General features: G+C 43.8%; 1 protein-coding gene and 1 long non-coding RNA gene across 2 annotated transcripts in view; one reads left to right on the forward strand and one right to left on the reverse strand.

Annotated features, from left to right (window-relative positions):
- Window positions 1-9,079, forward strand: part of sla2b (Src like adaptor 2b) — a 30,140-nt gene extending 21,061 nt beyond the window's left edge. Inside the window, exons 4-8 of the mRNA XM_059980885.1 lie at window positions 81-167; window positions 1,215-1,318; window positions 6,348-6,497; window positions 7,375-7,504; window positions 8,839-9,079. Coding sequence (XP_059836868.1) covers window positions 81-167; window positions 1,215-1,318; window positions 6,348-6,497; window positions 7,375-7,504; window positions 8,839-9,073 — 706 coding nt within the window. The 3' untranslated portion in view covers window positions 9,074-9,079. The remainder of the gene's footprint in view (window positions 1-80; window positions 168-1,214; window positions 1,319-6,347; window positions 6,498-7,374; window positions 7,505-8,838) is intronic.
- Window positions 1-22,666, reverse strand: part of LOC132399935 (uncharacterized) — a 45,650-nt gene that overhangs the window by 17,220 nt on the left and 5,764 nt on the right. The window contains exons 3-4 of the long non-coding RNA XR_009514142.1: window positions 13,069-13,246; window positions 10,648-10,715 (exon numbers count right to left, since the gene is read on the reverse strand). This is a non-coding gene — a long non-coding RNA (uncharacterized LOC132399935). The remainder of the gene's footprint in view (window positions 1-10,647; window positions 10,716-13,068; window positions 13,247-22,666) is intronic.

Consider the following 22,666-nt stretch of genomic DNA (forward strand, 5'->3'; position numbering starts at 1 on the left):
GAAGTTCAGATTGGAGAAAGCATTGAGTGCTCTCTTCCAGAGGTCATAAGCAAATTGATGTATTTTCTCTTAACTCGTAGGGAAGGTGATTGGTGGAAAGTGGCGTCCATGGCAACTGGCAAAGAATGTCACATTCCTTGCAATTACGTGGCAAAGGTGTATCACAGGTAAAAAAAGATCTCAGTCACCCTTTACACATTCTAGGCTGCAGATTCAGAATTATGGAGCACTACACCACAAAACAGACCTTTCAGCCCACCCAGTCCATGCTGTGTTATGTTAATACCATTCACTGATACTCAGCAGTTTCCAAATGAATGGTTCCAGACATGCCAATACAAACAACAGTAATGGCTGCCCTCTCCAGCTTCCACCGTAGCTCACACTGTTCAAAATCGATTATTTTGTTCCGCTAATCTTCCACGCTTAAGTTTCAATTCCAGAAACTTGGGTCCATTCTCTGGGTTCACACTATAATCTCAGGAAACACAGGGGATTCTGCAGGTGATGTTTATAACACTGTATGGTAATTAACTTGATTTGGGGCACATTGGCTTCATACAAATGGGCTTCCCGCATCCAAAGTGTCCCAAGGTCATGATAGATACCCCAAAGTGAAGGTCCCATTCCTTCTTTGTGATGCAAGAACCCATTAGGGCAGTGAATTTCAATGCCATTGAGAAGATGGTAATAATCTTCTTCAACCGCCTTCTGGTAAATGTACTTATTCTGTTTTGTTTATTATTATGATGCAACTGAACAGAAAACTAGATCATGTGCGAACCAATGCACAACTGTTGGTCTGGAATAAATGTCAGCAAATTTCCTCCCCTGAAGTGGAATTTGTGGCAAATTGGATGTTCTTCAATATGAAGACTCTAGTTAATTTAGGTTAAATTTTATAACTGCTGGGTTGGTATTTGAGCCTGACCTTTAGACTGCAGCACCACCAGACACTTCGGTGTCTTTGCAACCCACCTACACCCGTGTGCCCCTGTCTCGTCCTTTCTTACACGTCAGTGTGATATGAGGTGTGAGAGTGGACAGGACATTCCTGCGTGGGTGCTGATGCAACAAGTTCGCTGCTTCACACTTGTGGGGAGATTACAGAGGTGGTCAAAGATGACAGAACCACTGTGATCCCTCTAACTTTGCTAATTTTTGTTTGTGCTTTCTTTCCCTTCCCCTCTCCCTCTCACTCCTGCCCTCCGTAGGTGGCTGTTTGAAGGCATCACCAGAGAGAAGGCGGAGGAGCTTCTCTTGTTACCCAGCAACCGGTCTGGCTCTTTCATGATTCGAGAAAGTCAAACCAGGAAAGGTAAACCATTTAAAACAACTAAGCACCTACACTCTGTGACCATTTTTACACTGGTATGCCTCTAACCAGCCAATTGTTTGCCAGCAACTGAGTGCATAAAAGCAAGTAGATAAGTTCAGTTGTTGTTCAGACCAAATGTCAGAATGGGGAAGGAATGTGATCGAAGTGACTTTGACCATTGAATGATTGTTGTTGCCAGACGGGGATGGTTTGAGTATCTCAGAAACTGCTGATCTCCTGGGATTTTCACGCACAATAGTCTCTAGAATTTACAAAAAAGGAATCCAGTGAGCAGCAGTTCTGTGGGTTAAAAATGCCTTGTTAATAAAAGAGATCAGAGGAGAATGGCCAGACTGGTTCAAGCTGGCAGTGAAGACAACAATGGCTCAGGTAACCACGTGTTACAACAGTGGTGGGCAGAAGTGCATCTCTGATTGCAGATATCAAACTTTGAAGTAGTTGGGCTACAGCAGCAGAGGACCACGCTGGGTTCCACATAGAACGGTGGCTGGCCCTTCAGACCACAATGTTGTTCCAGACCAATTAAACTGGTAATCAAGTGCCCAACCAAACTAATCCCTTCTGCCTAAACAATGTCCATAGCCTTCCATTTTCCTTACATTCATGTGCCTATCCAAACATCTCCTAAAAGTCCCTAATGTATCTGTCTCCACCACCATCCCAGGCACCCGCCATTTCCTGTGGGGGTGGAGGGGAGGAACTTGCCCCTCACATTTCCTTTGAACTTACCCTCTCTCACGTTAAATGTATGCTCTCTGATATTAGACATTCCAACCCCAAGGGAAAAGATATTGTCTGTCTAGTCTATCTATGCCTCTCATAATCTTATAAACCTTTCAGCCTCCACCAGTCCAGAGAACAGAACCAAAGTTTGTCCAACCTCTCACTAACATGACCATTAATCCAGGCAGTATCCTGGCCAAACCTCTTATGCACCCTCTCCAAGCCTCAACATCTTTTGCCACAGTAACGTTGCAGTTGGCACGGCATGATTACAGCTTGGGGCATTGGAGTGTGGAGTTCAATTCCGGCTGTAAGGAGTTACTACTTTCCCATAACTGAGAGGATTTCCTCTGAGTGGTCTGGTGTTCTCCTACCAGTTACTAGGTTAATTGGTCATTGTAAATTGTCCTTTGATTAGGCTAGGGATAAATCGGTGTGTTTCTGGGTGGTGAAGCTCAAAGGACCTATTCAGTGCTGTATCTCCATAAACAATGGGGCAACTAGAAATCATGCAATACTATAGATATGGCTTAACTTTTATAAAACTGCAGCATAGCTTCCTAATTTTTGAAGAAGGCATATGGCGTACTGCCTTTATTAGTAGATATATTGCCTCAACTGATAAAGGCAAGTATGCCATTTCTCTTCTTAACCACCGTATCAGTCTGCTTAGCCACCTCCAGGGAGCTATGAATATGAACCCCACAAACCCTCTGCTCATCAGCACTGTTTAAGAGTCTTTATTTTAGTGGAACACTGTTAAAGACCTTCCCTTAACAGTGTCCTGTCTCTTTACATTTGACCTACCTAAGTGCGTTACTTCACATTTGGTCGGGTTAAACTCCATCTGCCATTTCTTCGCCCATATCTTCAACTGATCTATATGCCATTGTGTTTTTTTGCCAGTCTTCCAGGCTATCCTCAACCCCACCACTCTTTGTACCATCTAAAGTTAAACCATATTTGCATGCAGGAATGGTAGCGATATCATTAACGTCTCTGTCTTCGAGCTGTCTTTAGTGCATAAATTTTGATAAGATAATCTAATGACTACCCTCTATAAATAGACTGCCCAAGGCAGAGTTGCTGGAAATAACTCAACATGTGAATCTTGTATTGAATTAATCGCACAGCTCTCACTGTTGTGGTCAGTCTCCCTGTGAGGACATTGATCACATAACACTCACTGTGAATATGTACTTTGCTGAATTAATGAAAAATTACTTCACCCGACTGAATCACCTTCAACCACATAGTCACACAGAACTGTCCCTACTCTGCTGAAAATGTAACTCAGTGACTGCACAGTAAGTAATCCTTACCAAGTACTGTACATCAATGACAGTGAGAAATTCCTATTCTCAGTAATTAGCTGAAACTCCACGTTAATATTGGATTGAACAGACTGGGATGTAAACTTTAGGGGTTGATCTTTTGTAGATTTATCAAATTGTGTGGGCGGAGATAGGATGGATCGTCACAGAAAAGTACAGCACAGAAACAGGCCCTTTGGCCCATCTAGTCCATCCCAAACCATTTTAAACTGCCTACTCTCATCACCATGCACGGGTCCCATAGCCCTACCATCCACAAACCTATCCAAACTTCTCTTAAATTTTGAAATTGAGCTCGCAGGCACCACCTGTGCTGGAGGCTCATTCCACACTCTCAACACCCTCTGAGGGAAGAAGTTTCCCCTCGTGTTCCCCCCAAACACTTAACCCATGACCTCTAGTTGTAGTCCCACCCAACCTCAGTGGAAAAAAGCCTGTTTGCATTTACTCTATCTATACCCCTCCTAATTTTGTATACCTCTATCAAATCTTCACTCAATATCTATGTTCCAAGGAATAAAGTCCTAACCTATTCAACCTTTCCTTATAACTCAGGCATCCAGTCCCAGCAACATTAATTTAGAGCTTTTGCCACCTTCCAGGGCAGGGCAACTAGAGGGCGCAAGCTTAAGGAGAGGAACTTTAAGGTCACAAGAGATTCTGCAAATGCTTGAAATCTTAAAGAATGCTGGAAGAACTCAGCAAGCCAAGAATAAATAGAGGAATAAACAGTCGATGTTTCACGCTGACACCCTTCATCAGAACTAGGTTTTAAGGAGATTTGAGGGGTAGAATTCTTCACGCACCGGAGGATGGTGAATCTCTGGAGTGAGCTGGCAGAGAGGGTGACTGGGGCAGATAAGACCATAAGCCACAGAAGCAGAATTAGGCCATTCAGCCCATCGAGTCGGCTCTGCCATTCCAACATTGTTGATTTTAATATCCGTTTCAACCTCACTCGCCTGCCTTCTGTTCCTAGACTCCCCCACTGTAGGAAACATCCTCTCCACATCCACTCTATCTAGGCCTTTTCAAAATTAAATAGGGCTCAATGAGATCCCTCCCCTCATTCTTCTAAACTCCAGCAAGTACAGGGCTAGAGCTATCAAATGCTCCCTGGATTCTTGAAGGCATGAAATGTGTTTCCCCCCCACCCCCCAAGAGTGACAGATGAAGGGAGGAAACTAGATACAAGCTTCCTGTCAGCAAAGATGCAAATTGCTAGGAACTTATCAGCTCTAAGAGACCACACCTGTGAGACCACAATCTCTCAAACAGGTGGGTCTCAGAGTCAGCCACGTAACCCTGAACGAGTGACAGGAAACTGCTTCATCCCTTTTCGGCCCCTCTTGTGGCTTCAGGTGTGCAGGTTTGGTTGCCACAGTACATCACTCAATGTGCCTAGGGCAATCCATTAACCCTTTGATTGCTGTGTCATTTCAATACACATGGGAGGGGTGCCTCTTATTGAAAATAAGTCATATTCAGCAAACTCTCGTGCTTACAGTATGTACCACGCTTTATGTGGTCTCTGCTTTGGCGGCCTATGCAACCATCAGGGTCTTCTCCCGGTACCTCTGCCAGAAGATTTCAAAAAGTAAGGTTTAAAACTAGTCCAAGTTCAAAGTAAATTTATTATCTAAGTATGTGTATGTCACCATATACAACCCTGAGATTTGTTTTCTTGTGGGCATACTCAATAAATCCAGAGAGTAGTAAACATAAAAGAATCAATGAAAGACAGCCCAACTCGGGCATTCAACCAGAGTGCAGAAGACAACCAACTGTGCAAATACAAAAAGGAATAATAATAATTAATATATGGAGAACAGGAGATGAGAAGTCCTTGAAAGTGAGTCCATAGGTTGTGGGAACATTTCAATGACGGAGCAGGTGAAGTTGAGAGAAGTTACCCCCTTTGGTTCAAGAGCCTGATGGTTGAGGGGTGGTAACTGTTCCTGAACCTGGTGGTGTGAGTCCTAAGGCTCTTTTACCTTCTTCCTGATGGTAGCAGCAGCATGCCCTGGATGAAGGGAATCCCTGATGAAGGGATCCTGCTGTTTTGCAAGAGTGTTTCATGTAGATGTACTAAATGGTTGGGAGGACTGGGCCCATATCCACTACTTTTTGTAGGATTTTCCGATCAAGGGTATTAGTGTTTCCACCCAGCAAAGGAATACCACACAGAAGGCCCTTCAGCCCAAATTGTCCCTGCCAGCCGAGATGGTTCAGGTTTACTTATCACACGTACATCAAAACACACAGTGAAATGTGTTGTTTGTGTTAACACCCAAGGCCGTGCTGGGGGCAGCCCACAAGCATTGCCACATACTCTGACACCAACGTACCATGCAATATTCAGCAATCCAACACGAGAGAACAACAAACGAAAACAAGACAACAACAGCAAAACAAAACAACCCCTTCCCCATCCACTCACACACACAGACAGGCCTCCAACCTTAGGACAGACCAGCTAAGCTAGTCCAAATTGCTCACATTCGACCTCTATCACTCTAAACCTTTCCTATCTGCGTAACATTTCGTGTATTTTTCATGAGTCATTTTGCTTGGTAGAATTTGCTTTTGATTCTCTAAAGAATAGAAACTTTCACCATGTATCATAACCCATCCACGTTAAAACACCCAGAAAGTTTCTGAGGCCTTGTTGTTGATAACTGAGAGTTCCTGTCCCACGATATCACAACGCATCATGAATTGAAATCTCTGCAGATATTTGTGGGACACTGGCTTTTCTTACTTCTACACGTATAGGTTGTTTGATGGGTCTTCCCACCATATACCCTTGCCTCTATCCCATTTCACTGGATCTTCCCCCCGCCAAAATTAGATCGGAAAACTAGGGTGAGAGGTAATCTCTTTACTTTTTGAAGGTGGTACAATGCCTACGTACCGTTCTGAATCTTGATGTGCTCCTCTTGTTTTTGCAGGCTTCTACTCATTGTCTGTGAGAAGATCCAATGTCGCATCGTGGGATTCCATCAAACACTACCGCATTAACCGCCTGCCCAATGGCTGGTTCTACATCTCCCCGCGTCTCACTGTCCCATCTCTGCACGACATGGTGGACTATTACTCAGGTACGTTTCACTTGAGCTCTTCCATAAGTCCAGGTCTGTGGGAGTAGGCAATTTAAATGGCTCAGCACGGACTAGATGGGCTGAATGGTCTGTTTCTATGCTGTACTTTACTAGGACTGTAAGACATAGGAGCAGATTTAGGCCATTCAGCCCATTGAGTCTGCTCTGCCATTCAGCCATGGCAGATTTATTATCCCTCTCAACCCCATTCTTCTGTCTTCTCCCCGTAACCTTTGACAATCTTGCCAACGAAGAGCCTATCGACCTCCACTTTGAATGTACCCAATGACTTGCCCTCCACAGCCAACTGTGGCAATGAATTCCACATATTCACCGCCCTCTAGATAAAGAAATTCCTCCTAATCTCTGTTCTAAAGGAAAATCTTTCTATTCTGAGGCTGTGCTCTCTTGCCCTAGACTCTCCTATTATTGCAAACGTCCTCTCCATATCCACCCTATCTAGGGCTTTCAATATTCAGTAGTTTTTAATGATTCCCCCCCCCCCCACATTCTTCTAAACTCCCAGCACAGGCCCAGAGCCATCGTAAGTTCCTCGTATGTTAACTCTTTCATTCCCAAGATCATTCACAACATGGAACAGTATGACACAGGAACAAGCCCTTCACCTAACAATACATGTGTTGGTCTTGTTGCTAATCAGCTGGAGTGCATTGTCTATTCCTCCATTCTGTTCATGCCTGTCTAAATGCCTCTTAAAGGTTGCAATTGTATATATTGCCACCATTTAAACTCATGAGGAGCATAAGTTCATCATTGTCTAGAGGGGATGCTTCCCTGTCTCTGTGTCTGTGTGGCACTGTCTCCCTGCCTGTTGCTGATGTCTTGTTCTCTCGACCCCCCCCCCCCCCCCATGCAGACTCCGGTGAAGGCCTGTGCTGCACATTGAAGGAGCCGTGTCACATCCAGGGGCTCCAGGCCTCCCAGCAGCAACACCCAGATCCCATCGTGGTGCGGAAACCTCAGCTGAACTGGAACGAGATGGACAGGTAAGAAACATAGGCATGCCAGTGGTGTCCCTCACCAGCACAGGCTTATCCAAAGACAAAACACTCCACAGCTCTCCATGGAGAAGGAAAAGGAATTCAGTTATTGAGACTAGAGACAGTGGAGCAATAGGGATGTGGAGTCCTTGATCTTAGGACCTGCCAATCACGGGACTTCAACTTCTGGACTTGCCGATCACCAATAGAGAGATAGAAATTCCTCCTAGTCTAGTTGTGGATTCTCTGATGAGAGTAAATGTCTATAAAACTTGTATCCTGTCACAATTTTAGGGCCTTGCCTGTTGCACAAAGAAATCACTCCATTTTCCTGACTTCCATCCCTGCCTCAGAGATTGGCTCTAAGTCAGGCACATCTCTTGTTCAGAAAGGAGGCCAACACCAGGGGCATCAATTTCCCAGCGTAAATACCTGTGAAATTTTGGTTTCCCCTTGCTCCAGAAGGCTGTGCATGCTTAGTCTTTGAGGGTGTTAAGGAAATAAAAGATCTATCTAGATGAGGAAAGGAAGTGGGCTTGAGGGAAAGAAATAAACAAAAGAGATTGTGCAGATGTTGTTGAGGGTCTCAGACCAAAATGTCAGCTCCTTATTCCCCACCCTGGATGCTCTAGCGTTTTGTGTGTGTTGCTGAGGGAAAGGATCAGCTTTGATCTTAATTGAATGATGGATAACTTCAATGGGTTAAATGGTCATCTCGTGCCTCTACACTCAGTGGCCACTTTATTAGGTAAACCCGTACACCTGCTCGTTATTACAAACATTTAATCAGCCAATCATGCGGCAGCAACTCAGTGCATAAAGCATGCAAGCATGGTCAAGAGGTTCAGTTGTTGTTCAGACCAAACATCAGAATGGGGAACAAATGTGATCCAAGTGACTTTGACTATGTTGGAGCCAAAAGGGGTGATTGGAGTATTTCAGAAACTGCTGATCTGGGATTTTCATGCAGAACAGTCTCCAGAGGTTACAGAGAATGGTGCAAAAACAAAAAAAAAAGTCTAGTGAGTTGCAGTTCGTGGGCAGAAAACACTTTGCTAATGAGGGAGGTCAGAGGAGAGTGACTAGACTGATCCAGGAAGGTGACAGTAATTCAAATAACCATGCTTACAACAGTGGTGAACAGAAGAGTGTCTCTGAATGCACATGTCGAACCTTGAAATGGTTGAGCTACAGCAGCAGAAGGAAACACTGGGTTCTGCTCTTGCTCCTGCACTGGGTGTATTTCTTGTGTTCTGCTCTATCTCCTCTGTAGACCAAACTTATCAGTGGATGATATTCTTTCCTTACCACTATTCAGCATCCGACATTTTCTCTTTCAGCTCCGTTTTGATAGACAATGACAAAGAGTCGGGAGAAGAGTCGCCCGTCAGTGTGGGTCTGCGGGAAGCCATCAACTCTTACTTGTACATGACCGAGGAAATGAGACTCGATGAGATGACTGACCGGAAAACTCGGTTGAAAACGTTGCAAACCCGGCTGCAAAGCAGCCAGAGACAGGCTAGTCAGAACAGGAATGGGAACCTCGCTGTCCTGGATTTCCGCTCTGCCAGATAGCTGATGTGAAGAAGATGGATCATTTCTGTCAAGGACTTCATTGTGCTCACTTTAATTTATTTACCATTTAATATTCCAGAGCAGCTGAGCTGCCTGTTAATTTTACTTCTGTTGTTTTTCTTGGTGAAAGAGTCCTAATGTCCTACTTGTGCCACTGCATTGTATTATGGTCATGTGACAATTACGCAGCCTTTTACACTCAGAGGCCACTTTATTAGGCATACCTGTTTGCTAATGCAAATATCCACTCAGCCAATCACGTGGCAGCAACTCAATGCATAAAAGCATACAGACATGGTCAAGAGGTTCAATCCAAGTATCAGAATGGGGAAGAAATGTGATCTAAGTGACTTTGACCTTGGAATGATTGTTGGTGTCAGATGGGGTGATTTGAGTATCTCAGAAACTGCTGATCTCCTGGGATTTCATTGCACAACCATCTCTAGAGTTTGAAGAGAATGGTGCAGAAAACAAAAAAATAAATCCAGTTCGTGGCAGTTCTGAGAATGAAAACGCCTTGTTCATGAGAGAGGTCAGAGGAGAATGGCCAGACTGGTTCAAGCTGACAGGAAGCCGACAGTAATTCAAATAACCGCATGTTACAACAGTGGTGTACAGAAGAGCATCTCTGAATGCATAACATGTCAAACCATGAAGTGGATGGGCTACAGCAACAGAAGACAACAGGAGATACCCAACAAAGTGACCTCTGAGTGTATTTTACACCATCTCCATGTCATTATAGAGAATCATTATAGAGAAGGGGAAACCAGAATCCATTTTAACTTCCTTTACTCTTTGGGTGTCTGAAGAGCATACTCCCTAGTGACTCCAGGATTAGAAGCCTGGGTTGGATTGATTTGCTGTTCTTTCAGAGACTGACTCCTTTGCAAGAGGTTGCAATGAAAGACACTGGGGATCTATTTCACTTCCTGTCACTAATACACAGATCACCTGCCAACAATCTCACGGCACGTCTGAAAGTCTTCCCTTTCATAGAATTGAGTTTGCACTAAACGAGGCCATGCACTCCACTGAGTTCATGACAGCTTCACAGGCCCATTCTCTTTCCTTTTCCCTGCCCTGCAAATTATTTTCCATCAAGTGTTTATTCAATTTAATCTTGAATGACCTTCTAGCTTTATGAGGATGAAGTTCTAGTTCATATCACTTTTTATGCAATAAAGATTTTCCTCACAATTTCCCTGCATCATGTACCTCTCAATTTTATCCCTTCCCTGAGCCCCCAAAATACCCACAAGATATCCAGTGGAGCAGTTGCCACTGCGTGAAGCCCATCATGTCCTGGTCTACCTCCATCAAATCTCATTTTTACAATCATTGGTCCAGGAGAATAAACCCAGCTTTTCCCTCATCCTTGGAAACATTCCAGTAGGTCTTCAGCACCCTCCAGAGACTAGGTCATACCCTATTCTCCATGGACTTCAATGGGATTGAATACCCACCAAGGAAAAACATACACACTTGAAAGCCCCCATCAAAAGTGAGCACCTACCACGCAGAGGAGGTCCAATCAAATTACCGCGTGATTGATTTGCCACGTGTACACTTACCACAGTCTTACAATTGGTCCAATACGATATAGAGAGATCTTCAGCAAGCTCCCGATCATTTTTATTCACTAAAGCAAAGCAGATTTAGGTTAGCGTGGACCCTTGCAAACACCATGAGAAACAATTGATGCTTATTCTCAGTTTCTGTTGACAGTTAGAAAATATTTCGGGGTATCAACCACTAGAATCAAATTGCAACTTTGATGAAAAAAAATAATCTGCAGAGCAAACTATGAGCAATGTTGTATTAATCTTTTCATTATCAGTGACCCAAAGATGCTTCCTGTCGAACCAGCAGGATCTTGTTCACAGGAACCTTATGAGACAAAAGTGAGCCACTGAATGGAAAATTTCATCAGTGTATCTCCTGTTAGTATTCCACCTACTCTGCAGAAATGTGCTGAGTCTTAATGCTAACTTAACATCAGCCACTGCATTGACTGTACACAGTACTGACATTGTTGCATAGATTCCTCACTCAGATAGCAATAGAGGTTTGACACCGCAATTATTCAATTGGCAAGTCGTGGGTGATCATGATCTTTCCATAACCATGATTGTTCTTGACAAATTTTTATACAGAAGTGGTCCCGCCAGTACCTTCTTCCAGCCTGGCAGCATCTTTATAAGATGGATGACCCCAGCTATTATCAATACTCTTCAGAGATTGTCTGAATCAATTGTTTCAGCCTTTCTGGTATCAACATCAAATTCCTCAACTTGTGATTTTATAGCTAATACAGTGGAGGTATAAAGTTAAGGCATTTGGAGGAAAGTACAGGGGGAGATGTCAAAAGTAGGGTATTTACACACAGTGGTAGGTGCATAGAATACCCTGTCATGGCTAGTGGTAGCTGCTTTAGGGGCATTTAAGAAACTCTTCCATAGGCACATGGATGAAAGAAAACTAGGGGGCAATATAGGAGGGAAGGCTTAGATAGATCTTGCAGTCGGTTAAGGTGTATGCACAACATCTTGGGCCAAAGGGTCTGCACTATGTTGTACTGTTCTATGTTCTATTTAAAGCATAAAGAACAATTTTTTTAATATCCAAATATCTAGCAGCAGGATTGCCAAAATTTTTCAGAAATATTCTTTAAGGTTTCTTGTCCTTCTAATCATCTGGCAGTTCCTCTACCTACAAGCAATGATTTGGCTACAATTAATGTCTCTAACATAATTCTTCCAAGTTGCCTCAAATGTCCAAAGAAGTATTGTTTAACTCTGAGAGACTGTGGGGCAAATTAGGAGAATCGGAAATTCCAATTCCAACAATTTTCAGTGGTTTGACTTGGAATTGTGGCCTTACACATAGGAACTGGGCTGGCACTCCCTGGGAGCTCCACAAAGGAATTTATGATCTTCCCAATCCACACCTCTGAGACTGGATCCCCCAACTATCTGCAATCCACACTACCAATGTCCTCAAGTGGACAATAATGAAGGATGATGCTTGGCACATTGAAAGTATTCCTTTGGAATTGTATATCAGTGGGCAGGGAATGACTTGTTTCAGTTGAATTTTATCTAGGGAAGAGGGATGAACTGATTCTTCAAATTCTCTGCTTGAAAGGATTAACATGTGGGCCTGTACTCACTGCTGTTTAGAAGACTGAGGAAATCTCATTGTGACTTATTGAAAGACCTAGGCAGAGTGGTCATGGAGAAGATATTTCCTACTGTGGGGGAGTGTAGGGCCAGAAGGCACAGCCTCAGAATAGAAGGCATCCCCTTAGAACAAAGATGAGGAAGTTATTTAGCCAGAGGGTGGTGAATCTGTGGAATGATTGTGTACATTTATCTGTGAAATTGGGTCTATTTAGGGCAGAGATTGATAGGTTCTTGATTACTAAGGACGTCAAATGTTACAGGGAGAAGGCAGGAGAATAGGAGCGAGAGGGATAATAAATCAGCCATGATGGAATGGTGGAGCAGATTCGATGGGCTAAATGGCCTAATTCTGCTCCTAAGTCTTATGGATCAGGAACATGCCTTACTTTAATGAAGAACTCAGAGTTTGTAAAGCTTTCCTACCCTTGGTGTTCAAGATTGTTCTAAGTAATTTATTTCATATATGTCATGATCATGTGTTGACTTGTTACTAATGCAACAGTAAATAAAGCTAACATTGTAATAAAGCCTCTCTTGTGATTCTGAGTCTGTCGGCTTCCACGAATAGTTACAAATTGCACTCGGGCACCAGTATTTTCTACTTACAAATAGTCTGGGCTGCCCCATTCTAGGAAGGATGTAGAGGCTTTAGAAAGTGTGCAGAAGAGGTATACTGGTTGATGCCACCTGGATGAGAGGGCATAAGGAAAGGTTGAACAAACTTGGGCTCTTTCCTAGAATGGCGGAGGCTCAGGGGAGACCTGATGGAAATTAAATTATGAGAGACAAGGATAGGCAGCCTTTACTTACCTGTAAATTGTTCCTTTTGGCTCATCGGCTGGCGTTTTCGTCTGTTTTTTTAATGAGGCGGAGTTGCCAGCTCGACACTCAACCCACACGGATGGAAAGCGTGCAAGGAGCCGGCAGGATTCGAACCCAGGACCATTCGCCTCAAAGCCACCAGTCAGCACTTTCCTATAAATGCCTGCTGGAAAATGAAATCTTAGAGTAGTATATGCTGACAAAGATGTACTTTGATAATAAATTTACTTTGAACTTGACTTTGATTATAATAAAAATAGGGACTATTTGTAAATAGAAAATACTGGTTTGATGGGACATTAAATAAATTGATTTCAGAATCAGAATCAGGTTTAATATCACCAGCATATATGGTGAAATTTGTTGTCTTTGCAGCAGCTGTACAAAGCAATAGATAATAATATAGGGGAAAACTTGTATTAAATAGTTAAATAAGTAGTGGAAGAATAGAAATTTGAAAAAATAGTGAGGTAGTGTTCATGGTTTCAATGTCCATTCTGAAATCAGATGACAGAGGGGAAGAAGCTGTTCCTGAATTATTCAGTGTGTGCCTTCAGACTTCTGTACCTCCTCCCTGATGGTAGCAATGAGAACAAGGCATGAATTGATGATTGCGCCTTAATCATTAGAAATACAGAAACATAGAAAACCTACAGCACCATACAGGCCCTTCGGCCCACAAAGTTGTGCCGAACACATCCCTAACTTAGAAATTATTAGGCTTACCTATAGCCCTCTATTTTACTAAGCTCCATGTACCTATCTAAAAGCCTCTTAAAAGACCCTATCGTATCCACCTCCACCACCATTGCCGGCAGCCCATTCTACAGTAAAAAAAACTTACCCCTGACATCTTCTCTGTACCTACTCCCCAGCACCTTAAAACAGTGTCCTCTTGTGGAAACCATTTCAGCCCTGGGAAAAAGCCTCTGACTATCCACAAGATCAATGCCCATCATCATCTTATACACCTCTATCAGGTCACCTCTCATCCTCCGTCGCTCCAAGGAGAAAAGGCCGAGTTCACTCAACAAATAAGGCATGCTCCCCAATCCAGGCAATATCCTTGTAAATCTCCTCTGCACCCTTTCTATGGCTTAATTCTGCCCGCCAAGGCCTTCTCATGGCCCCTTCTGGCTCCTAATTTCCTTCTTAAGCTCCTTCCTAGTAGCCTTATAATCTTCTAGATCTCTAACATTACCTAGATCTCTGAACCTTCATAAGCTTTTCTTTTCTTTTTGACTAGATTTATTACAGCCTTTGTACACCACAGTTCCTGTACCCTACCATAACTTCCTTGTCTCATTGTAACCTACCTATACAGAGCTCTACACAAATATCCCCAGAATATTTGCCACATTTCTTCTGTACTTTTCCCTGAGAAAATCTGTTTCCAATTTCCTACCCGATAGCCTCATAATTCCCTTTACTTCAATTAAACGCTTTTCTAACTTGTCTGTTCCGATCTCTCTCTAATACTATTGTAAAGGAAATAGAATTATGATCACTATCTCCAAAATGCTCTCCTACTGAGAGATTTAACATCTGACCAGGTTCATTTCCCAATACCAAATCAAGCACAGCCTCTGGTCTTGTAGGCTTATCTACATACTGTGTCAAGAAACCTAACAAACTCCACCCCATCTAAACCCCTTGCTCTAGGGAGATGCCAATCAATATCTGGGAAGTTAAAATCTCCCATCACAACAACTCTGTTATTATTACACCTTTCCAGGATCTGTTTCCCTATCTGCTCCTCGATCTAAAGTTATTGACCCCTTCCTGTTCCTAACCTTCACCTACAGAGACTCAGTAGACAATCCTTCCATGGCGTCCACCTTTTCTGCAGCCGTGACACTATCTCTGATCAACAGTGCCACGTCCCACCTCTTTTGCCTCCCTCCCTGTCCTTTCTGAAACATCTAAAACCCGGCCCTTGAAGTAACTTATCCTGTCCCTGAGGCATCCAAGTCTCTGTAATGGCCAGCACATCATATCTCCACTGCCACCTCCCCCAGGCAGGCTGTTTCCCCCCCCAACAGTACTTATTGTCAAGGGGTACAGCCACTGGGGTACTCTCTAGTACCTGACTCTTCCCCTTCCCTCTTTTCTGTCTCCTGTGGCCCTGGTGTGACCACCTGCTTGTAATCCCTCTCTATCACCTCCTCACTCTCCCCAACCAGACGAAGGTCATTGAGCTGCATTTCCAGTTCCCTAACTTGGTCCCTCAGGAGATGACTTGGTCCCTAACTTGGTCCCTCAACACACCGGGTGCAGATATGGCCGTCTGGGAGGCTGGGAGACTCCAGGACTTCCCACAACTGACACTGAACACAGAAAACCGGCCTCACACACATACTTCCAACCTTGCCTTGTGGAATGAGCTTCCAGTAAAAGTGGTAGAGGCAGGTTCAATTTTGTCATTTAAAAAAAAAATTGGACAGGTATATGGACAGGAAAGGGATGAAGAGTTATGGGCTGAGTGCAGGTAGGTGGGACTAGGTGAGATTAAGCATTCAGCATGGGCTAGAAGGGCCGAGATGGCCTGTTTCCGTGCTGTAATTGTTATATGGTTACCACATAAGCCTGTTGAGCCAAAGCCCTATCACTCTTGCCGCCTCTCACTCCACTGCCCACTCCGACGCTGCCGGCTGGATATGGCAGCCGCCATTTTCAACCTTTTGTGCTCTACTGGCTGACGTCAAACGCTTGCGTAGTCTCGCCTCTCTTTAACCCGAGTAGTTAAAAAAAACTCCCTTCGATTTGAAAAATCAGCAGTTCACTCGCAGTCTTCTTGCTCCAAATTGACGCTGTCTTTTTGAGGCATCGCTCCTTGAAGATGTCCAGGTTACGATGGGCTAGTATTTGTCAACATGAAGCAGAGAGTAAGTTTGTAAATCTGGTGGCAGCAAAGGGAAATGCGAGGGTGGAGCGCTGCAGTGATAGGTGGCAGAGAAGGAGTGCCAGGGTGGTGCGGGTGCAAACACACACAGCCCTGAGACTCCAGGCAAGGTCACTTAATTCCAAACCATTGGTTTACTGATCAATACAGAATGACTTTGTTATTTTCCACTTCCTCCCCTCCTCCTTCCCTTTGTCCCAACCATGAGTCCCCTCTCCCAGTCCCCTTCCCACTCTCAGTCCACAACAGAGAGACATATCAGAATTGGGTTTATTATCTCTCACATATGTCATGAAACTTGTTTTTATTTTTGTGGCGATACATAAAATTACTACAGGACTGTGCAAAAGTCTTAGGCACCCTAGCTTTTTAATATATATATATATACATATGTGCCTAAGACTTTTGCATGCTACTGTCGGGGGGTGGAGGTGGGAGTTGAAAGGCTAACTAGAATGGTCGATCAGGTTAATTGCTTGGAGGAAGAAACGTAAGATGTCTCAAGGCTTTTGCTTTAATAGCATTTTTTCAGAAGGGAGCTTTTGGAAAAGACAGTTTGCTGGATGGGTAGTGTCCATAATGATTTGTCCTGGACACATACTGTACACAGCCTGCGGTGATGGTAGACTACAGGCTACAGACTTCAGGCTTTTTTGCCGGCCTGACAGCTCCCTTACCTGCTTAAAAAGAAGGCACAACTGCAGCTATATTTTATTGAGAGTTTGAGGAGATTTGGTGTCTCACCAAAGACTCTCACAAATTTCTACAGATGTACTGTGGAGAGTTTTCTAACTGGCTGCATCACCATCTGATTTGGGCAGGGGGTGGGGGTGGCACTGCACAGGATCAAGGTAAGCTACGGAGACTTGTAAACACAGTCATCTCCATCATGGGCACTAGCCTCTGTTATATCCAAGACATCTTCAAGGAGCGATGCCTCAAAAAGGCAGCATCCACCATTAAGGATCCCCATCGTCCAGGTCATGTCTTGTTCTCATTGCTACCATCAGGGAGGAGGCACAGAAGCCTGAAGGCACTCACTCAGCAATTCAGGAACAGCTTCTTCCCCTCTGCCATCTGATTTCTGAATGGACATTGAACCCATGAACACCACCACACTACTTTTTTGCACTAATTTAATTCAACTTTTAATATATTGTATACTTTACTGGAAGTTGCAGTTTTTATTATTATGTATTGCATTGTACATTTGTTGCTTAACAACATATGCTGGTGATATTAAACCTGATTCTGATTCTGTTTCTGAAAATAAACTGTTTTGCCTTTCCAATGCAATGCTGTCACCCGTCTGTCAAGAACATAATGTTCTGTGTCAAGAACATAATAGTTTCATCATTCTGGTCAGAGTAAGTTTCTGTCACTAACATCCCACATGTATGACGTAGTTAAGCTTTAAAAATCTAGATGACCATGCAATTTCCCTCCCCTGCCCCCCCCCACAAAGAACTTTTCTCTTGCACTGCTTCAAACAAATGTGGGTGGAGTTTTTAGTGATACTTGACATAAACAAATGATTAATCAACATCAAAAACTTGCTGCTTTGAATGCTTCGTTTGTCAGTGATGAGGAACACAGGCAATAAACATTACCAAGGTAGAAATAATGAAAAAACTTGATCAGGCATAGTAATACACTATCAATGCTGCGCGCTGTTAATCAGACAGGAAGACAAAAGATGCAAGAAGATAAGGTATAAGAGCAGGGGAAAGCTAGTCTGACTTTCCACCTCACTCTGGCATTTCTCATGATTGCAGGGCATCAAACTCCTTGCAGACAGCGGTGGGAATTGAACCCTGATCTCACAGCTGGCATTGTAATAGCATTATATTAACCACTATTCAACCATGCCACCCCTACACAGTCACTTTATAAGAGTTTAAAAGGAAACCGTTACTTTGCCATTACTTGGTCTGCACACAAAGCTTGTTCTTAGACCACTGTGGTTGACGTTTCGCTCAGAAGTGGCCTGGCAGCTCACACTGTTCTACTGGAACCACCCACCAAGATAAAATAAATTTCTGGCCACTCCTTAGGCCGCTGTTTTGAACTCCTCATCCTTAATTCCGAGGACTGCAACCCTTTCTGTAACCCCTTCATGAATCGTGGCCTGGTATGGAAATCCCTGAGCCCAAGGACAGAAGAGACCACAGAAAGTGGTGGAGACAGCCCAGTCCATCAAAGGAAAAAGCCTCCCGCTGCTGAGCGCATCTACAAGGAATGCTGCCACAGGAAAACAGCATCCATTATCAGGGGCCCTCATTACCCAGGTTGTGCTCTCTTCCCACTACTACCATCAGGTAGGACACACAAGAGCCTTAGGTCCCATGCTATCAGATTCATGAACAGTTATTACTCTTGAACCATCAGGCTCCTGAACCAGTGTGGATAACTTCACTTGCCTTAAACCTGAACTGATTCCACAACCTATGACATGATCACTGACTTCTCTAACTTCTGTTGATGCCCCTCCTCCCCTTCTTACCTCATCCCTGATATATTTAGTTTTTCTCCCCCTCCTCTTTTTTTCTCTCTTTCTGCCCATCACTCTGCCTGTTCTCCATCTCCCTCTGGTGCTCCCCTCCCCCTTTCTTTCTCCCTAGGCCTCCCGTCCCATGATCCTTTCCCTTCTCCAGCTCAGTATCCCTTTTGCCAATCACCTGTCTGGCTCTCAGTTTCACCCCACCCCATCCGGTCTTCTCCTATCATTTCACATTTCCCCCTCTCCCTCCTACTTTTAAATCTCTTACTATCTTTCTTTGCAGTTAGTCCTGACGAAGGGTCTCGGCCCGAAACGTTGACAGTGCTTCTCCTTATAGATGCTGCCTGGCCTGCTGTGTTCCACCAGCATTTTGTGTGTATTGCTTCAATTTCCAGCATCTGCAGATTTCCTCCTGTTTTTTCTTTAAATCTACAACCAATGGGTTCACTTTAACACTTGATGATTTGGCCTCCACAACCATCTGTGGTAATGAAAACCACAGATTCACCACGCTCTCATCTTTGTTTTAAAGGGATATCTTCTATTTTGAGACTGTGCCCACTGGTCCTAGACTCTCCACATCCGCTCTATCTAGGCCTTCCAATATTCGATAGGTTTCAATGAGATTCCTCATTATCCTTCTAAACTCCAGTGAGCACAGGCCCAGAACCATCAAGCTCTCCTCATATGTTAACCCTTTCATTCTCAAGATCATTCTCATGAACCTCCTCTAGATCCTCTCATATGCCAGCACATCCTTTCTTAGATAAGGGGCTCCAAACTTCTCACAGTACTCTACGTGTGGTCTGACAAATGCCTTAAAAGCCTTAGCATTACATCCTGTGCAAATGCATATACTAGTCCTCTCAGACTGAAAGCTAACATTGCATGCACCTTTCTTACCATAGAATCAACCTAAAAGCTAATCTTTAGGGAATCATGCATGAGGTCTCACAAGTCCCTTTGCACCTCTGATTTTACAACTTGTTCCAACTTAGAAAATGGTCTATGCCTTTATGCACTTCTGCCAAAGTGCGTGATCACACATTTCCTGACAATATATTCCATCTGCCTTTTCTATCCCATTTTCCTCATCTGCAGACTCCCTATTTCCTCAACACTGCCTGCCCCTCCGCAGTGAATCTCCAGATAGTATATGTCATCATATACTGCCTTAAGATTCATTTTTGATTACAGGAAAATAAAGAAACACAATAGAATTTGAGGATGGGAGGAAAATTGAATCAGCCATGGTGAAATGGCGGAGCAGACTCGATGAGCCAAATGGCCTAATTCTGCCCCTATGTCTTACGCTCTTAGTTGATGTGAAACCATACCTAAACAACAACTGACAAACAAGCAAGGTGCAAAAGAAGACAAATTGTACAGAAATAAGTAAATAAATTAATAATGTGGAGAACTGCGCGCAGAGGCTAGCAAACAATCAATGTGCAAAAGACCAACTATCCAAATGCAATAATAAATAAATAAACAAAAAAAAACCAAATAAGTAATATTGAGAACATGTGTCGTAGAGGCATTGGAAGGGAGTGCAGAGGTTGTGGAATCAGTTCAGTGTTGAGGTGAGTGAAGTTTTCCGTGCCCGTTCAGGAGTCTGATGGTTCTAATTGTTTCTGAATTTGGTAGTGTGTGACTTCAGGCTCCCGTACCTCATGCCCAATGGTAGTAGTCAAAAGAGAGCAAAGCCTGGATGGTGGGTTCCCCAATAATGGATTTCTTGTGACTGTGCCCCTTGTAAACGTGTTCAATGGTAGGGAGGGCTTTGTCTGTGATGGACTGGGCTGTATCCACTATTTTCTGTGGGCTTTTCCATTCCTGGGCATTGATGTGCCTATACCAGGCCGGACACTCTTTACAGTGCATCTGTAGAAGTTTGTCAAAGTTTTCGATGTCATGCTGAATCTAAACCTGTCTAAATCCAAATCTAAATCTGTGAACCTGCTTCTCAAACAGGTTCACAGGTGTTCTGTTTAGAACTATCTTGAGGTCTCAACATATAAGTAGCAAGTGCACTATCTTATAAGTAAACCTATACCACTGCTAGATGTGTGTTTCCTGTACTTCAATCCATCGTGAAGTTTAACCGAGGCTCTATCTACCATCTCAGACATCACTCGTTCGTGAAGTGTAATTGTCCTTGCTGATATATCTTTCAGGCAGTGCCAGCAGATCTGAGGCTTTTTATCAGGTTACTGAATTGTACTGTGTGCAGTTATTACACTGTCGGCTCAGAATCAGAAGCAGGTTTACCATCGCTGACATATGTCATGAAATTTGTTGTTTTGCGGCAGCAGTACAGTGCAATGTCTAAAATTATCATAAATTGCAATAAGATGTAAAAGATAAATAAACGGTGCAAAATAAGAGAAAAATAGTGAGGGTCAGGAGAGGGAAACCAGAGGTCCATGAGCCAGTCCTCTTTGGAGGATCAGAGCTAGAGAGGGTCAGCAATTTTAAATTCCTGAGTGTTACTATTTCAGAGCATCTGATTTGGACCCAGCGTACAAGTGCATCTGCAAAGAAAGTACAACAGCATCTCTACTTTCTTAGGAGTCTGCAGAGATTCAACATGACATCTAAAACTTTGACAAACTTCTATAGATGTGTAGTGGAGAGTATATTGACTGGCTGCATCACAGCCTGGTATGGAAACACCAGTGCCCTTGAACAGAAAATCCTACACAATGCAGTGGATTCAGACCAGTCCATCACGGGTAAAGCCCTCCCAACCATTGAGCACATCTACATGAAACACTGTTGTAAGAGAGTAACATTAATCATCAGAGATCCACACCACCTAGGTCATGCTCTCTTCTCACTGCTGCAATGAGGTAGAAGGTACAGGACCCTCAGGACTCACTCCACCAGGTTCAAGAACAGTTACTATCCTTCAGCCATCAGGGTCTTGAATGAAAGAGGACAACTACACTCACTTACCCCTCATGAGATGGTCCCACAACCAATTTAAGGACTTTTTATCTCAATACCTCATGTTCTCATTACTTATTGCTATTTACTTATATTTGAATTTGCACGGTTTGTTGTCTTCTGATTGACCTTTCATTGATCCTGTTCTAGTTACTATTCCATAGATTTATTGAGTATGCCCACAGGAAAATGAGTCTCAGTGTTGCAAATGGTGATGTACAAGTACTCTAATAATAAAATTTACTTTGACTTTGAGATGTTGTTCATGGATCCATGGACTGTTCAGAAATCTGATGGTGGAGGGGGAGAAGTTGTTCCTGAAACACTGAATGTATGTCTTCAGGCTGATGCACCTCTTCCCTGATAGTGGCAGTAAGAGGCCATGTCCTGATGATGGGAGTGCTTAATAATAGATGCCACCTTCTTCTTGAGCCGTTGCCTTTTGAAGATGTCTTCGATGCTGGGGAGACCAGTGCCCATGCTGGAGCTGTCCAAGTCCACAGCTCTCTGCAGTCTTCTCTAATCCTGTGCAGTGGCCACTCCATATAGGACGGTGATCAGTTAGGATGCTCTCGAAGGCCCACTTGTAGAAATTTGCTGGAATCTTTGGTGACACACAGTGGGCGCCATGGTGGCGTAGTGGTTAGCGGAATGCTATTGCAGCTCAGGGCATTCCAGAATTGAGAGTTCAATTCTGGCGCCGATCTGTACGTCCTTTCTGTGGAATGCATAGGTTTTCCCACAGGTGCTCCGGTTTCCTCCCACAGTCCAAAGACACCCCAAGGAGGTTAATTGGAGGACCTCTGTTGGTCAAGGTTGACCATAAATGTTGCATCATAGCTATCCACATGATACACAAGCCAGGGCAATACGATCTGGAGAGCAAGCTGTTGCCCGTGCAATAGGCAGCTTTAATTTCAACGTAGGCCTGCCTTAGGGACTCCTGTTCCAGACTTTCCCTCGGGCTTTATTCCCAAAGCCTTCTCTGTGAGCGGGTACGAGTTGGAGATCAGATAATTCCCTCCAGATGAGATGCCAACAACGGCTGACGAGCCCCATCTGGCCAAAGCCTCTGGTTTTAAAGTGCCAGTAGCCCACCCTTGTCCCATCTCTTGTCAACTAAGCCACACATGAAGGCCACGAGCTGGGTTTGGTTGTCAGGGGCTATTTAAGAAGCATGCCATTGGGAGCATTTAATAGGTAGTGGGAGCTTAGCCCCACTACTCCCCCAGCTA

The sequence above is a fragment of the Hypanus sabinus genome, chromosome 9 (genome assembly GCF_030144855.1).
Source record: "Hypanus sabinus isolate sHypSab1 chromosome 9, sHypSab1.hap1, whole genome shotgun sequence".
NCBI lineage: Eukaryota > Metazoa > Chordata > Chondrichthyes > Myliobatiformes > Dasyatidae > Hypanus > Hypanus sabinus.